This window comes from Calliphora vicina, chromosome 1 (genome assembly GCF_958450345.1).
Source record: "Calliphora vicina chromosome 1, idCalVici1.1, whole genome shotgun sequence".
Lineage (NCBI taxonomy): Eukaryota > Metazoa > Arthropoda > Insecta > Diptera > Calliphoridae > Calliphora > Calliphora vicina.
Window position 1 is genome coordinate 5,398,903 of NC_088780.1, and position 19,943 is coordinate 5,418,845.

A 19,943-nucleotide genomic window follows, 5' to 3' on the forward strand; every position below is an offset into this window, starting at 1 on the left:
GAACCAAATTTCCTTACTGTTATTAAGTTTAAATAAAATATGTTCAGAATATTATAGTCCAGGTAATTCTAAATATAGTCTGAAGGTCTTCCTAAAATCGGAAAACGTTAACCCTTAAATCGTGAAGGTCAAAGGTCAAATTTTTCAATATTTGGAATTTCTAATGGAAGGATAGCAAAATATTATATATTTTTGGCCGATTTTGACGAAACTTAAGGAAAATATAAAATGAAGTCTAGTATTTAAAATAACAGCATAAAAATGGAAATTAACTCTTTACAGCACTTGGGTCCAAATGACCCTGAACTTTTAAAATCTCGAAATCACAGTCATTTTTAACCCCAAGTGCTCTTAAGGGTTAATTTCCATTTTTGTGCTGTTATTGTAAATACTAGACCTCATGTTATATTTTTCTTCTATTAGTAATTCCAAATATTGAAAAATTTTATCGTTGACCTTCACGATTTAGAGGTTAACGTTTTCCGATTTTAGGAAAACTTTCAGACTATATTAAAATTTTATTTAAAATTAATAACAGTAAGGAAATTGGGTTGGTTCATTCGCCAAAATATGGCCAAAAAATTAGTTTTTCTCGAAAATCATAAAATTTAAATCGTAGGTACGGAAAAACTATAGGAAGTATTGTCATACTTTTTTCACATTTTTATTTCCTATTATGTTGTCAATGAATCCCCATGTGATGATCAAAAAATTCTAAAATTTGTTTAACAAAATTTGAAATTGGAGTTTTGAAACTGTCGTTAAAAAAATATTTTTTTTTGGTTTTGCCTGCGAATAGGTTAACTGTATCCTATGAAGATAAAAACTCATATACAAGTAAATATGGATATATTTTAAGTAAGAATAAACTTTTGTTTTAACATTTCTCAAAATATATTAATTTTGTTCCTACATTTCTTGTTCTAGTGGCCTGAGACACGTTTGTCTTTTATATCTCATTAGAACGACAATTACGTACACATTTCGATTCTTCTAAATTAAATTACAAAAGTGATTACTTAATAGCAAAATTTTTGAAAAAAAAACTGACAAAAATGCATTTTTTCCCTTGTAAATGCACCTCAAAACTAAATCGAAAGTCGGCACGGGATGCCCTTCTTAGAACAATCTAAAAAATTGTTTGGTTGTATTTTGGGTCATTATGAAAGTTTTCAGCGCGTACCGTTTCAACATTTCAAAAACTGTAATTCTAAGAGACACTCTAGTAAACATGCACATCTATATTTTATCTCTGAATGTTGTTAGCAAATGTTCATTCCTTAAAATAGAGCTACTTTTTTCTATCCTCAATTCATTTAAACTTTTAGTGATTATTCTCAAAAGGCATATAACACTTTTTGCTGACATTTCATTAATATGCAGGCGTTTGATTATTTAAAAGTCAGCCACTTGACTGGCAAAATCATTCAAGCTACAACAACTCAAGTTTAAATTCATGACCAACAATAAAGAAGTTCATGCAAATCACAGCACCTAACACAAATGAAAGCCACTCTAAGACTGAAGAAGTGCGAAAGGGAAATGCAAAAAATACTTATGCAAAAGAAGCGTTTCAACATATTTTCTTCATTATTATCATCAAGTATTAGTTCGTACATACCAATCATCACATATTCTATCCAACACTATAGATACTCATTAACACACAAGGACAACCAACAGCTTGTATATTTATGCGTACATAAATAAATAAATAAAAAAATATGTTTTCTTTTATCAGTTTTTATTTTTTCTTGTATTTTTTTTTTTTTTTTTTTATTACAGTCAAGAATGTTTTGTTGTTTGTTGTCCAAGTGTACAACAATGTCATAAGTTCATTTAAAAGTATTTCAGGCCTATTTCAAGTATCTATACTCTCTCTCTATCTCAAACACCACTTTCAAATGTTTCAGTTTTTTTTTTTGCTCTTGCTCTTGCTGTTGTTCTTGTTGATATTCATGGCCTTTGTTCTATTTCACATTCAACTTTCTATTATTTTTTTTCCTTTCATTTTTCTAGCTTTCTAAAGAATTTTTCTTTTTTTTTTTGGTAAATTTGTTTAGAAAAAAAAATCGGAAAACAGAATAATGTAAATAAAGCAAAGAAAAAAAAAGAAGGAGAAGAAGAAAACACAATTTTAAAATATGCCATCATCAATTGAGACACTATAAATTTAACACTCCATGTACAATATTATTATACATCTTCTGTAATAACAACAATAACAGCAAATGGCAATTTCAATGGCTATAAAAAAGCCTGTGAGCGGAGGCTGTAGGACTTGGACTACTATGAAGCAAGTCCTTCATTGCCATATAAATATGTATTACGTTTACACAATATGCCATCATCATTGCCTTATTCATTGTTTCATTTTACAGCCTATTAAATGACATTTTTTTGGTGTATTTTGCTTTAGTTTACTATTCATTTGCTTTTTGGGATATTTCTTTTTTTTGTTTTTGGTAATTTTAATAAAAACCTTAACACTGTTTCCCAGACAAAAATCAAAAATGAATTCATTATTATTGCACATTTAACTTTAACAATTTAAAAGAGGAACTGAAAAGTACTTTTTTAAATAACATTTCTATGAATTTAGCAAATTTTTATAAAATACTTATGAACAAATGTATTTAGTAGGACTAAAGCCTTGATATAAACGTATAAATAAAGAAAAGAATTTTGTTCAAAAATATATCCAAAACACATTCTGGATTCATAAAATAAATTCAAATACATACTTATTTAATTCAAAACGTATTAACGTATAAAAGGTACTTATGGAAAAAAGTACCTAATATAAAAATTTAACAAAATTGAATTTAAATTTTTAATTTTGTGAAGAAAACTGAATCAGTAATATAAAATATATTCATAGAAATTATTTTTAAAAGCATTCAGGCTAAACATTAATTTAAATAAAAAAAATTACTTTTTCCATAAAAGTAATGTTAAAGAGACTTCATTTAAATATATAAAATACTAATTTATTTAAAAACAAGTAAGAGAGCTATGTTCGACTGTGCCGAATCTTATATACCCTTCACCAAATTATACTTTAAAATAAATTTTTTTAAATATTTTTGGGTAAACAAAATTTAATTGTTTTTCAAATTTTTTTTTTTGAAATTGGTTTTTAATTTTTTTAAAAAAAAGTTTTTCCCAAATTTTTTAAAAATTTTTTTTTTTAGTTTTTAATTTTTTTTTTGGAAAAAAAATGTATGACGAAAAAAATTTTTACATGAAAAAAAATTCGGGTTAAAAAATATTTTTCCCGATTTTGACCCATTGTAGGTCCAACTTACTATAGCCTTATCTACATCGTTGCAATGGACTTTGCAATATCTATCATTAGATAGCCATATTGTCTATATTAATGACTTAGTAATCCAGATATAGATCAAAAATAGGTCAAAAATCTAGGTTTTTTGTTCATATCTCCGTTATTTATGGACCGATTTTGCTGATTTTAAATAGCAAACTTCTCGAAAGCATGTCTGAAAGAATTATTGGAGATTTGGATCCCGAAGATATCTGGGGTCTTCAGAAAATTGATTTCAACAGACAGACAGACGGACATGGCTTAATCGACTTCGCTATCTATAAGGATTCAGAATATATATACTTTATAGGTTCGGAAATGAAAAATGTAGAAATTACAAACAGAATGACAAACTTATATATACCCTTCTCATGAAGGTAAAAAAAAATTTTAAAAAACTTTGTTCATTAAAATTTTTGAAAAAAATTTGGTGAAGGGTATATATTAGGGTATTCGAATTATTCGATTTTTCTTTTGTTCGAATAAGACGAATAATTCGAATAAGAGATTTTAACTTGTTCAAATAATTCGAATTATTCGATTAATTTAAATATTTTTAAAAATGTAAAGAATGTAGTTTTGATGTCAGTTTTTTAATATTTTTTTATTAAAAAAAACAATGATAATGTTAAAAATCATTCGAAAAGAATTTTCAACAGAAATATTCTGATCAGATTAACTCCCGAACAATCTACCAAACAATTGACTATAGCAAACCCTTTACTTTCCGTTTTGGAGCTATGCTTTAAAAAATTTGAGCTAGTTGGACATGCTCCTGAATTCAAATACAATATAAACGTATTAAGAACTTTTGTATGTCGTTCATTAATTCGGGTTTTAAATTGAGTAACTAATTCTTTAGTAAATTAATTATTCACTATTTCTAAATTATTTATAACAAATTGTATTATACCCTCAAGCTCTATCAACGTTGCCGAATCTTTGCTTAATAAAGTGATCTTGGGGAATTACACAATAAAGGGAATCTGTCCAAAGTTTGATATCATTGTCAGTGAACGTATGTAGCTAATTTGAAGTTAAGCAATGCATGATTGACGCATTTAAAAGATGTTCAACGATGTTCAAAATCATGTATAAGACGAACTCCATGCATGTTAGTTTGCAATATTTTGTGTTTATCATTCGATTTACTAAATATTTTGCAATACTATAGTACGCGTTTAATAACATCGCTTATATACATATATTTTAAGACAATGGCCTTCATCTATTTCAATGTAATCATTATAAATGTCATCCTCAATATCACTTTCGACGACCGTTTCAAAATCACATTCTCCATCCCATTCAACTCTACTTAAATCTAAGTTAATATTTTGATTATTAATTGCGATTCTTCTAATATTTCGCCAGCTAAATAACAAATATTTTATTCCGTAGCTTTTATTTTCATTGGTTCAGTTCCTAAGTTAGAAATTTTTAAAGATTTGTTTTTAGAATTGTAACTTCTTGTAGTAATATTTATAAATTTTTAGAAGGATAGCTCCTACAGTGATCGAAAGTCCCTTTGTCTTTAGTTATTTGTCGAATTTCAGAAACAATATAATTTTTGTGAGTCATTATTACTTATTTAAATATGAAATTATGAAAAACTTTAAGCAATTTAATAAATTTAAATATATATGATGAACATTTGTTCGTTTTATTAGATTATTCTACATAAAATTTTTCGATTTATTCGTTATTCGAAAGTGGCCATTTTTAAATTGTTCGAATAATTATTCGTAAGAAACATCTATATCTATATCAGATATCCATATTGTCTATATCAATAACTTAGTAATCCAGATATAGATCAAAATCGAGGTTCTCCTGGTTTTTTCCCCATATCTCAGCCATTTGTTGGTCGATTTTAGAAACCGAACCGTCTATATATAGTGGATATATTGATGTATGAATTATGTATGTAAGTTATTTGGTTGCTACGGAAAGTTGATTTCAACATACAGACGGACATGTCCATATCGACTCCACTATCTAGAGCGACCAAGAATATATATACTTTGTGGGTTCGAAAATGAAAAATGTAGAAACTACAAAAGAAATAATAAACTTTTGAAGAGTATAAAAATTCAAATAAATAAAAGAGTTCTAGTTTATGTAAAACTAATGTACGGAATTTAAGAAAAAAGAGCAGCCAGCTGGTTAAACTAATTCGAGTACACTGATCCAGTGGTGTTTAATATTTTTATACCTTTCACCTTCGTGAGAAGTGTATATATAAGTTTGTAATTTCCACAATATAATTTTCCGACAATATAAAGTAAATATATTCTGGATCCTTATAGATAGCGGAGTCGATTAAGCCATGTCCGTCTGTCTGTTGAAATCAATTTTCTGAAGACCCCAGATATCTTTGGGATCAAAATCTTCAAGAATTCTGTCAGACATGCTTTCGAGAAGTTTCCAATTTAAAATCCGCAAAATCGGCACACAAATGGCTGAGATATGAAAAAAAAATCAGGACAGCTTCGATTTTTTACCTATATCTGAATTACTAAATATAGACAATATGGATATCTAATGATAGATATTTCAAAGACCTTTCCAACGACGTATATAATACCATAGTAAGTTGGACCTGCAATGGGTCAAAATCGGAAGAAATACTTTTTAATCCGAATTTTTTTTTCATCAAAAAAAAAGAATTAAAAAATTTAAAAAAACAAAAACTTAATATTAAAAATAAAAATAAAAATTTTAAATAATTCGAAAAAATTTTTTTAACAAAAATGAAAAAATCAACTTTGAAAAAAAAATTTTGTTTACCTAAAAATATTTAAAATTTGTATTTTGAAGTATAATTTGGTGAAGGGTATATAAGATTCGGTACAGCCGAATATAGCTCTCTTACTTGTTTAGATTAGCTCTTGTTTTCGAGATATACCGGTATTTCGAAAATAGAGGAGGTTGCACAAAAAATATTCGCGTAATTTAAAAACAGTTTAGTTTATTGAATAAAATAAAAAAAACTAAATTCCGAGCTTCGCTTAACATTTTTTTTTAACTTACACATTGTAATGTGCAAAGTTAATTTAAACAAGGAAAATTTGTTTAAAAAGTACTTGTACAGAATAAGTACGAAAATAAATAAAAATACATTTTATATGCTAGATATCCATTCAAATGTACATATTTTGTTAATTTTAGTGAATTTTTCCAAAATGGTACTTTAATTAAAAAAGTACTTCTTTCAAAAAAGTACTTATTTGAAGAAAAAACTGCCACACAATTTATTTAAGCTATAAATTTACATAATTTAAATCAGAAAAAGTAAAAATTTACCAAAATTAACAAAACCTATTTTTTCTGTATAAAAATTCATTAAAATTAATAAATTACTCAATGAAGAAAATAACAATTTCCAAAAATTGGAAAACTTAATTAATTCCTGCCAAAATGTACTTATTTGAAAATAGAAAAAGTATATTTTATGCAACAAAACACATTCAAGAGGCTTAAAATTAATTTTAATTAACAATTACATAATTATATCATAAAAAGTACTTTTTCTTAAAAATGTACGTATACCAAAAATGTACCAAATTTAACAAAATTGAGTTTAAAAGCTATAAATTCCTTTATAATACTAATGATTATACTCAGTTTATAAAAAGTACTTTTTCCAAAAAGTACTTAACTTGAAAAGTGTACCTAAATTAAAAATTAATCATAAAATTTTATCTAAAAAAATACTTAATGTGGAAAACGTATTTGTTTTTCAAAAAAGTATAAATTGCCAGAAATACCTTATAAAATTTAATAAAACTCATTTTAGAATATTTATTACATACAATAAAGTAAATATTTAATTCAAAATAAGTATATTTTAAACAAGTACATTATTTATAAAAGCATATGCTAAAGACTAAAGTTAATTTAAGTACAAAAAAAAAGCAAAATGTTCAAAATATATTCTTTCCAAAAAAGTAGTTAATTGCAAAAAAGTACCACATTTAATAAAACACATTTTAGATACATTTGAATCAATAAAATCGGAAAAAGTACTTATTACAGAAGAAGTACCTTATTTATTAAAATTTATACTAAGTGCTAAAAATTCATTTAAATTTAAGATCAGAAAATTTTGATATGATACTTTCTGCAAAAATGTACTCAATTCGTACTCTTTATTCTTTTATAATTTATTTCGCGGAAAATTTTCTTTAAAATCAAAATAATTTTCATGTTATTGCGTTTTTAAAGGAAATGGTGTTTCCTGGTATCAAACATTAAATCTTACGATTCATTTAAAAAAGCGTTCGTTTGTATTTCATTTCGTTTTTCATTACAGACGTTAAATTCATAAGAAATTTTATTTTACAGATTTTTTTAACTGTTCCGCTTAAGTCTTAATGCTGCTGTTTTTAATTTTCCCCCTTTTTTGGCAAATTAATGCAACATTTAAAGCCGAAATACAAAAAATTCTTGGAAACGAAAAATCTCATTAAGGTTTTTTCCTGTATACCATTCTGCATTCAGGATGAGTGTTGGTATAAGAAATGTATGATTTTGTTTGGAAAATTCATTAAGAAATTTATAGGAATTTAAATTCGTTCTGTTTAATAGGATGATGATATTTTTGTTTATTGTTTTTCCCAGTTATTTAAGCAATAATGTTCAAATTTACTGAGACAAATTTTATTACTTTTGATGTTTCATTCCCATTTATTGTTTTGGAAATTTGATATATTATTTTATTAAATGTTCCAAATAATGAAATCTAGTTGTTAATTGAGGAATTAGAAATCAAGCTTATTGATTCAAATAAATATTTTATGATACAGAAAATATTTTCCAAATTCCCTAAAAGTTCTTCCTAAATTTGCCAGTAATATTTGATAATAATTTCCTCCACTTTTTATACTCCAACTTACCGATGGCCCAAAGGAGGTCAAAAACGTAGGCGCTTGAATGTCCGCTCCATACAAATCGTCCAGCGGCACATCTCTTAAACAATCCACAATTTGCTCATGATGTTTATTTAAATCATCTGGTATGGAACAATTCACCTCTTTCGCCAGCTTAACGGCAAACGAAACTGGATCCTCCACCAAAGCCCACGACGAATAAGCTGAACCCGACATTAAAATGGCTCTTTGAAAAAGACCCCTCACCATAGTGGGCGTGGACATTAGATAGTTAATACAAGCCGCTCCCGTACCATGGCCCGCCAAGGTAACAGCATTGGGATCACCGCCAAATTTCTGTATATTTTGTTGTATCCAATGCAAAGCCGCTATTTGATCCATTAGACCGTAATTGGCAACGCGTGCATGCTGTTGAGGATTTGGATTGGCATTTAGGAAACCTGTTGAGAATAAATAAATAAATAAAAAGCCAAAAGTAACAAAACAGCTACACTTTATTAAGCTCATAAATAATTGTGATACCGGCAGGTATTCTAACTTATGTGTGTGAGTAGCAGCGAGCAAAGGCACGCACATAAACAGTTTTTCTTGTTCGTTTTTCATTCTTTGTGTGCTTTAGCTCTTAAATATAATAATTTATTATTATTGTTTTTTTGTATGTTTGTATGTATGTAGCAGTATAGGTAAATATTTGTTGCTTTAGTTTTTTTTGTTATTTTCTTTAAGCTTTTGTTTTGTTGTTGCACTTACCTAGAATTCCTAAACGGTAATTAAGCGTTACTACCACAACCTCGCCGTAGCTGGCTAATACACTGCCATCATAGGGATTACCGCTGCTCCATTCAAACGATTCACCGTGTATAAACACAATTACGGGTAATTTTTTCTCACTAGCTCCGGCTGAAAATAGCAACAAAAGAAGAAAAATGAACAACAAATAAGTTGGTATTTAAATAATAGTATGGCTATAACTAATAGTACAAGGAAAATAAATTAAAAGCGATTTTAAGTACACCTTTTGTAGTTTAGATGTGTAAATGAATTTAGTGTTGGAAAAATCGTAGCAGTATTAATGGTTTCATGGATTATATTAAATTTTTTCAAAAAGTACTTTTTGTGAAAAAGTAACTTAAAAAACCCTAAACTAAAAATTTCTAAATACATGTAGAAAAAGTACTTTTTGAAAATATTACTTTATTGGAAATAATACTTATTACAAAAAGGACTTTAAAAAATACATCATACTTTCATATTCCAGGAAAAGTGTAGAAAGGCTTGAAGGAAGGAATACTTTTGCAAAAAAGGACTTTTTCCAAAAAGGTAAAAAATTGTGAAAATGTTGTATTTTTTTGATAAATACTTAATCGAAAATGTTCTTATTAAAAACCTACTATAGATAGTAAAAAATCGTTTGGTAAAAGCCCTATTTTTAAAGAAATTCCTATGAAATATAGGAATACTACTTCGTTTATTTAAAGGCCAACGTTTGAAAAAGTACTAAGTTTAAAGGTACCATATTTTGAACAAATTTTAAAAATGGAATGAAATAACAGTTTTTGTTTAAAACAAGTAAGAAAGTATGGTCGGTCAAGCCCGACCATATAATACCCTACACTAAGTAAAAGAGCAAAAACAGTTTTCTTTTAAAATTTCAATAATTTATATTTTTGAGTGATTTTCGGAAGTGGGCCTTATATGGGGGCTATGACCAATTATGGACCGATCACCATGAAATTATGTAGTGTGATTTATGTCTATATGAAAGTTTACTATGTTGAATTTTGTGAGTAGACCAACATTTTTAAGCGATTTATGCACGTTAAAGTGATTTTCGGAAGCGAGTCTATATGGGAGCTATGACTAATTATGGACCGATCGTAACAAAATTTGGTGACATGAATTTTGTATATATAAAACTTATTTGGATTGCAATTTGTGGAGATACATTTATAAATTAAACATTTAGTCCAATTTCGGAGGACATTTGTATGGGGGCTAGGTGAAAAAATAGTATGTACCAAATTTGACCTAAATATCTTCAAAATTGCGACGTGTACTCTGCGCACAAGGTTTACATGGATAGCCAGCCAGTCAACCAGACGGACGGACATCGTTTAATAGACTCAGAAAGTGATTCTAAGTCGATCGGTATACGTTAAGGTGGGTGTTAGACTAATATTTTTGGGCGTTACAAACATCTGCACAAACGCATAATACCCTCCCCACTATAATGGTGTAGGGTATAAAAAGTAGCTACTTCTAAAATTTACTTACATATTTCAAAAAGAGCTAATGTACAAAAGGTACTTATTTAAAAAAAAGTACAAATTAAGGAAATTTACTTATTTTAAAAAGTACTTACTTCCAAATACTACTTACGAGTATTTAAAAAGTTTTTTCAGAACAATATTTATTCTAACAAGTAAGAGAAAGAGCTATATTCGGCTGTGCTGAATCTTATATGCCCTTCACCAAATTATACTTTTAAATAAAAGTTTTAAATATTTTTAGTAAACAAAATTTATTTTTTTTCTCCGAAATTGTTATTTAATTTATATTAAAAAAGTTTTTTCCAATTTTTTTTAAGTTTATTAAAAAAATAAAATTTATTACAAAAAACTTTTTTTGGTGAAAAAAAAAAATTGGGTTAAAAAATATTTTTCCCGATTTTGACCCATTGTAGGTTCAACTTACTATAGCCTTATATATATCGTTGCAATGGACTTTGAAATATCTATCATTAGATATCCATATTGTCTATATTAATTACTTAGTAATCCAGATATGTATATATCAAAAATAGGCCTAAAACCGAGGTTATCCCGAAGAATTCCCGATATATTGATGTATGAGTCATGTATGTAAGTTACGGAAAGTTGATTTCAACATACAGACGGACAATGCTATATCGATTTCGCTATCTATAACGATGTATAAATTACAAACGGAATGACAAACTTGCCACTCATGGTGAAGGATATAAAAAGGTACTTATTTGAAAAAGTAATTTTTTTAAAGTACTTTCTTATTTCCAGAAAGTTCTTATTTCAAAGAAGAATTTACGAGAAAGTACCTAATTATAAATTATAGCCCTAAATAAATAAAAAATATGGTAACATTATAATTTCGAAAAAGTACTGATTCAGAAATAGTACTTATTTAAAAAAAAGTACTATGAGAAACAAACTTATTTCAAAAAGTAATTTTTATAAAAACGCATTTGTACATGAAATCACATTGCAAATTAATTATAATTTCGAAAAGGTACTAATTTCAAAAAGTACAACATATAAAAAAGTTTTTCGTACCAATAAATAATAAATACGAAGCTTTTGCTGAAATCACATGAACAAGTCGTTGGTTAAATATGTATGTCTCGTTAAATATATCAATATGATAACTCTCAACAGAAATTCTTATTAATTTAATTTTTGCAGATTATTGAATTTTCCTAGAAGCACTTTTTGTAGCGTTCTGGTTCTCATGTTTTTGCTAATATATTGAAAACAAAAGAGCAATGCCTAATGCTACTAAAATGCTATCGAAAATTGAAAACAAAATTTTTTTTTTGATTTCTTTATCTTTTCACTTCAAAGGTTTACAAATGTCGCGTTCTGGACCGTGGCATGGTCCCTATACAAAATTCATTATTTACTTGCCTTAAATACATGAAAAATACTTGTTTAAATGTAGTGATACTTTAATTGCGAAAAAGTACTAATTCACAAATAGTACTTATTTAAAAAAGTAATTTTGAAACTACAGAAATTCCAGATTTTACTTTAAATTTAATGAAACATGAAGATTCATTGTAAAAATTAATTGGAATTTTTAATATCGAAAAAGTACTTTTTTTTAAAAGTAATGAAAATTTGCCGATTTCAAAAAAGTACATTACTTAAAATATATTTATAAAATTTACTAATTTCTAAAAATATAGTTACATATTTTGATAAAATAACTACATTTTGTTCAAAATATTATTTTATTTTAAAATTTTTTTAATTTAAAAAATACCTACTGAATCCTAAAGATAGAAAGTACCTTTTTCAAAAAGTACCTTAAAAGAGCTTTAATATCATAAACATATTTAAAAGATTTGCTAATTTCCAAAAATGTATTTATTTTGAAAAAAGTAAATTTTTCAAAAAAGTTCTTATTTGAAAATTAGTTTACTTTAAAAAGTACTTACTTGATATTTATTAAGGCAAATGTCGGTTTAACGAAAATCTTATATAAATTCCTTCCTATGCTATTAATTAGGCATGGTTACTGTAACCATTTAAATAGTGTTACAAGTTTTTTAACTATATTATAGTCACAGTAACCATTTACATGATTGTGGTAACCATAATATGGTTAATTTACGATTCACATGATTGTATCAACCATATGGTTACAGTAAACAAATATATGTTTGTGGCAACCATATGTATGATGAATAATTTTATCATAATATGTTGTTCTCAGATTATGATAAGCCTTAAGCCGAGAGCAACATAATATGATAAGTCCTTCATCATATGAATGGTTGTCACAAACATATATTTGTTTACTGTAACCATATATATGGTTGATACAATCATGTGAATCGCAAATTAACCATATTATTGTTACCACAATCATGTAAATGGTTACTGTTACTATAATATAGTTAAAAAACTTGTAACACTATTTAAATGGTTACAGTAACCATGCCCAACTATATTTTTTCTCTGCGTGTATAAGAGACTTTGAGGATTATAACAAATTTATTTATTTCAAAAGGTACTAATTTCAAGAATGGATATTTGAAATACTTTAAAAAAGACCAAAATACTTGTGCAAAATGAAGTAGAATTTAAATTCTGAAAAATTATTAACTCATAAGTAGTAATTATTTAAAGAAAGTACGTTTTTTTAAATGTACCTTAAAATAGTCTTAAATACATAAAAAAGCTTGTACTATTCAAAAAAATATTTAGTTCAAATATTTATTTAATTTAGAAAAGTTCTTAAATCAAAAAAAAAAAAAATTATTTAAAAAAAAGTACTTAATTCAAAAAAAATATTTATTTCAAAAAGTACCTACTTTTAAGCTGATAAAAGTAAAGTAAATTCATTGTAAAAATTAATTAAAATTTTTTTTCGAAAAAGTACTAAATACCAAAAAGTACTTTTTTTAAAAAAGTATCCTAAACAGATTGCGTAACTGAAACAAATAATAAATATTTCGTAAAAGTGCTTAATATTTTGAATAGTTCAAAAAAGTACCTTATGTAAACGAAGCTAAAACTTCATTGAGAAAAGGATATACAAAAATTCAATTATTAAATCGAATCGTCAAAAAACTTGGTACCTGTATTATTTCTTAAAAAGACTTAGTTCCTTTTCAAACATCTCTTTAAAAAGTTTTTAAGTTTGGAGAAGGAGGAATTTGAAAAATTTCCATAGTTTCAAAGTTGTTCTTTAACTAGTTGGTTTATGTAGCAAAATATCTTAAAACTAAGTATCAATTTAAATGCCCCTCTATAAACAAGAAGTTCCTAAGAAAAGAACCTTCTTTCAAAAGGTGTGTATAAAAAATTAGAAAATAAAAATTCATGACTGTGTGCCAGTAAACGCGCTTTTAAGCTCCATTAAATGTTTCCGGCAGACTACAACAGCCACTAACTCACATAGCATACTGAACTCACCCAGTCTTAAGCAAAAAAGAAGAAAAAAAAACAGCTAAAATAAAGTGAAATAAATGACTATTTCTATGCTCCCTGTATAAGAAAATATTCGCCATGAATTGAGCTGGTGGAAAAGAAAACAAACAAAAAATAACTAAAATAAAAGCTGGGATAATATTAAGGAATTTTTTCGTCATTGTTGTTTTGTTTCTTATTTTTTGATAATCTATTGTTGTTTTTATTTTTTTTTTGATCCAACAAGAAACAAAAAATAGCTAGGAAATATTATCTTTAGCAGGAGTTCTTAAGATAAGCAGCTTTGTTGTGCTATAACGTTTTTTCTTGAGCTACACAGTATGTTAGAGAATTTACGTATGAGGGCGTTTAGTTTTTATAATAATGTTTATTTTATTTGTTCCTGTTGTTCATTCTTGTCTTCTTTCTATTCATTTCTGTTGCTCGGTTTTTGTTTACATTTTTTATTTTATATAGTTATTGTTGTTATGCCTGCATTTCGGATACCTACTAACATTCATTTGTGTTGCTACGTGACGTATGATTAATTTTAATTAATTACATTCAAATGTTTATCAAACCAACACCAGCCACGGCAACAGCCAGATACAGACTTATTCACACCCATAAACAAAGAATGCTAGACACGGGAGAGTAACAGGATGCGAATGGAGGATGGAGCAGAAAGTATGAACCATAAACTGTTATTGAAATAAATGATGGACATAAAAAAATTGTAGGGAATGAAATGAAATAAAATAAAATTAACTGCATTTTTATTCTTGTTAAATGATAAAATAAAATCTATTAAAATAAATAAGGTGAACAAAAATGTACGCTTACGAAGGAGAGAGAGATTCTAGGCAAAAGCAGGGGGAAGCAATATTTTATGGGGTTTATAATTTAAATTACTTATTTTTAAAAATATATAGAATAAATTATTTTTAAAAGGTACTTATTCCACAAAAGGTACCTGATTTCAACTAATTAATATATTTTGATGAATAAAAGTACCAAGCTACGAAAAATAACTTTTCAATAAAGTATTTTTTCCGAATAAATAAAAGAAAATTAAATTATAATACCACACAAAAATGTACTTAATTTTAAAAAAGTTCATTTTGAATAAAGCACTTTTTCAAAAAAGTACCTTATAAAAAAAATGTAATTCTTACATAAAAGTACTTTTTTAAAAGAAATACCTAAGTCATCTGATTTTTTATGCATACACACGTAAATTTTAATAAAAAAAAGTACTATCCAAGAAAAGTACTTAGCTTAACCATGAAGATTTAGGCCCGTTTTCTCAATGTATCGATAAACTGCCTGTTACTAAATGTCGACATAAATTTATTAGGCCGATAAACTGTCCGTTAACAATTTTGGTTTTCTCAATATACCGACAAAAAACATTATTTTCAGATGGCAATACCTCTCAAAATAGATGTGAAAGTTGGGAAACCTGCCTTCAAGTGACAACATGTTTACATAAATCAGCTGTTTAATGTGGCCATCGACAGCCGGAATCGTTTGAAAAATTAATTATCCTGCATGTCTGCCAGGTAGTTAGGCCTGTCATGATAAACTCTCTCAGCATTCACTTGGAACTCATGTTGTTGGAGTTCATCCTCCATCAAATTAATATTAATTCCTCTACTAAACTTTTTTTTTTATAAAATCTATTTAATTTCGTTTGCAAAAACACAAACACATAAAAACTATGAGCAGCAGTAAGCTGATTGAATTTATCTGCACGATAAATAAATAATTGGCAGATGAGGTCGGGTTAGCTTTGCGACAGAATAGAAACAAGTGAGACTTTGAGAAAACCAAATTTCTTTAATCTGCAGTTTTTCGTTGGGGAAAAAGATAATCACCTAATGAGAAAACGGCTCTTAAAGGATTAATGTATATGAGTCAAAAAAAATTAGAAATAAATTTAGAAATACCTTTTTTAAAGCTGCCTAAAAGTATGCTTTAGTTTATAATAATTTAATAGTTTATGGCCTAAAACACTTAATTCATTTAGTTTTTTCTTATATTGACCTGCTTAAACGGTATTAAGAATCATTCCTACGAAGTTCATTTGTTCTAGAAAGTAGTTTATTGAGATCTTAGGTACATTTCTGTAATTGATTGTTTCCTTGAATTTTGAACAGTTTGCTACCTATGGACCTGAACAGGGGAAAAAGGTAAAAAATCGAATCTTTTCAAGTTTTTTGCGATTTTGATTTTGAAGATGAAGTATTTTTTTGAAGTATACTTTGCCTCAGGGAGTAAATAAAAATTCCGAACTGTTTAAAAGATATGAGCTTGAGAAAATTATCACATTTTGCAAAAACGACACCGTGGCCCCATAAAAAAAGTGCATGACTTTTGGCAAAACTGGGAGACAAGGGTCTTTTTGTATTGCACTGTGTAACTTACTGCCTGTTCCACGATGTCGAAAGAAAAATGTGTCGAAAAAATTTGTATGAAAAAGATTCAGTTTTTAAAATTCTTTTGAATAGTTTTCATACAAATTTGTTCGAATCATTTTTCTTTCGACATCGTGAAACAGGCCTTTAGTAATTTAGATATAGATATTTTTGTAATCATCAATGTTGATAGCACGCTGTTATTAACATTGTTTCTAAGTATGAACAGTTTAACTGTTAAAGCTGCTAAAAGCTCTAGGTGTTTATTGTGGAAATAAAACATTCTAGTTCTGTGCTTTAGACAATTCATGAAACTACTAGAAGCTAGTACTGTGTACATATATAAATAGTAACATCGACTTGCAGAGCAGTAAGTGTATTGTTGGCGCTGTTATAGTTAACATCAATCGTATTAAAGTGTGTAATATAACTTTATGTATCAGGAAACAACGGCTTAAATTTGAATAAATAAAGAGTTGTTACAATTTTTCAAATACTTATTGCTTTGGTTTACAACTGAAAGAATCCGGTTTATTTAAAGGAAATGAACCATCGATTTTAAGAGGTAAAAATGTAACTCTGTATATGTACATGCTTTCCAACACACTATGAATATAAGGAGCACCTTTTTAATTTTGCTAAATCTTTGGTCCATAAGAGGAAAAAGCGTTTTTTTTATGTCATAATACTTCATTGTATTTCACTTTTAAAATCTATGGGTTAAAATTTTAAATGATCTGAAAATACTCCAGTTCATCAATAGGTAAACTGAAAACGGAGCTAACTGTTCTTCAAAGTCTCAATTTAATTAAAAATGTTTTTAATGTAAAAATTATTTTTATCGGCTTATGATTACACCGTCCGACAAATAGAGATAAAATCATTAGACACGAACCGGATGATATACGTCTGAAACTATAAACTTAATGGAGAAAAACTGTGTTTTCAGTTTTTCATGTCGTGAGCCTGTGTCCTTTTTTAAGGACTTCAAAGTTCCAAAAAAGTTTTATCAAGAATGTTTATAAACTACACCACCATAGTGGGGGAGGTAGAGGGTTAGGGCTGTTGTTTGCAAGATACAAAAATATTGTCCCAACACCCACCTTAAAGTATACCAATCTGCTCAGGATCACTTTCTGAGTTCGAAAACATTTGGAAATAACCTTTATATTGCCCCAAGGACAATGGCTATTGAATTTGGTTAGAATCAGCCCATTATTTATCCCAGCCCTCATACAATTGGCCTATTTGAAAATAGTTAAGCTCTCATAAATATCCGAACGATCGGTCAACAATATTCCATAGCTCCCATATAAGCAACATATTCGAATATGTCATTAATATACATAAATCTCTGAAATATGTCAGTATCCAAACAAAATTCAACACTAATATGTTTCATATATTCGCAATTCATCGCAACAAATTTTTGTGACGATTGGTCCATAATTAGTCATAGCTCCCATATAAGGCCCACTACCGAAAATGTGTGTATTCAAATAAGATTCAACACTCTTTATAATCATATACCCGGTGTAGGGTATCAGAAGGTCGGGCTTGACCGACTATACCATTTTACTTGTTTATTAAAAAGTCTTCTTCGTTGCTTTTCACAGCGGATTTTGTTACATTTTTTTCGAATGAAATATTAAAAGAAAATATAAAAAATCAAATAATTTAAATTTAAAATATTTTTTAGCACTTAAGTGGTTAAGAAATTTTGGCATGTGGTATATAATATTTGGATCTTTAACTCACTATTTTTTAAAAAAAAATTATTGGAAATCTAAAAGGATATTCAAGGATAAAAATTTGAAAGGACATTTTTGACATTTTTTGATCCTTACAGGATAAAATAAAAATAATACGAAATATTTTACGACCCTTCTTGATCATCTGACACCAAATTTGACATAGTAGGATGATCACAAGTATTTTAAAACATTTTTATAAAAATGTACTTCTCTGAAAATTTGAAATCCTTTTAAAAGGAAATATGATCACGAAATGAAAAACTGAAAACGCAGTTTTTCTCCTTTTAATTTATTGTTAAAGACGTATATCATCCGGTTCGTGTCTAATATTGAGTATCGTACTGTGTTATCATAATGTGTGCACCGATAGACTACACGATAGTATGCTGGACTATCAATCCTAGTTTTGCGGGTTCGATTCCTGCCAGGCACTCTGGGTGTTTCTGCAGACAAGCAAAACGATTCGCAGTTTGCGTTTGTTTAAAAAAATAATAATAATCTAAGAACAACATATTTACTACAATGATTGCTTTAATCATGTGAATCGTAACTTTACATTATTATGCTTACCACAATCATATAGTAGTGCCAATAATTGTTTAAAAACTTGTAAACATTTTGAAACAGTTACAGTAAACATGTATAATTATATATTTTTTCTGAGTGAAGCAGAGATTATAAAAATTTTTTTTATTACAAATTTATTTCAAAATATTTTCTTATAGCATTAAACTAAATGTCAAAATAACAAATACTTTAATTTAAACATGTAAAATTGCAATAAAATTCTTTAATATCATATTATGGCTGCTATTTTATGTTTATGTACAATACTTGTTTAAATTTCGTTTTATTTTCGTTTTTTTTTTTATTTTTTATTTTTGCTAATTTTCCATTTTAATATGCCGGATATTAAACTAGTTCGTTTGGTTTCATTTGTGCTTTAAGGCAATTTTAGACGATTTATTTCCTTTTTTATCATTTGTTTCCTTTAGTAATTTCCTCTGCTCTAAATGTATGTTAATATCAGTGCATAAATATGTATGTATATGTGAGTGCCAGAGTTTATTTTTGTATGTAGTAGATAATTTTTTGTCGTTGTTATACTTAAAAACACAAATCTAATATTTTTTCATTTAATGCCAGCCACATTTATGTGTATGTATTTGGTTTAAAATGGTTTTATGAAAATGGCTCCATATGATCTAAGTTTGCTCTCGTTTCCATTTGATTTGGCTGCCTTGATTTTGTAATTGCTTTGAAGGTCATGTAGTTTAGCCTTAATTATTCAAGTTATTGCTAGATCTTGTATGAGTAATACAAATTTTATAATGAAAAAGACATAGCCGGAAGAAATTCTCGCCAATTGGTGTATTATATTTACTTTATATGGCTATATTATACACAAATGTTTTTTAAAAATTACTTTTATTGCAACCAACCCTATGCGTATGAATAATAATTATTTGTTAAAATATTCCTCATACGCCTGAGGTGTCAATAATGCATGCCTTGTTGTGCAAAATTACTTGATATTTATTTATTTTACTTGCATGCCATTAACTTAACTTAAATGTTTTCAAATAAATTTATCACTTTTATAAACACATAATAAATGGAAATTAATGTGTTGCATTTCAATTATGTAAATATTCGTTGGTATGAATGGAAATTTATAAAAATGAAAAACGTATAAATAAATTTAACATAAGCAGTTACAGCTGTTAAGGCAATAAATTACTAGATATACAAACAATGGAAACTTATAGTATGGGACTTTATAATATTTTTTGGAGTATTTTTTATATAGAAAATGTTTGACAAATATTGTCAAAATTATATTAAAAATATCAGCTATTTTAGTGTATATCATGTATTTCAACAAA

The 19,943-nt window shown here is 27.3% G+C and overlaps 1 protein-coding gene across 1 annotated transcript in view; it reads right to left on the reverse strand.

Moving 5' to 3' along the window:
• Nlg4 (Neuroligin 4) overlaps positions 1–19,943 on the reverse strand; it is a 207,505-nt gene that overhangs the window by 170,584 nt on the left and 16,978 nt on the right. The window contains exons 3-4 of the mRNA XM_065498841.1: positions 8,968–9,117; positions 8,224–8,657 (exon numbers count right to left, since the gene is read on the reverse strand). Coding sequence (XP_065354913.1) covers positions 8,224–8,657; positions 8,968–9,117 — 584 coding nt within the window. The remainder of the gene's footprint in view (positions 1–8,223; positions 8,658–8,967; positions 9,118–19,943) is intronic.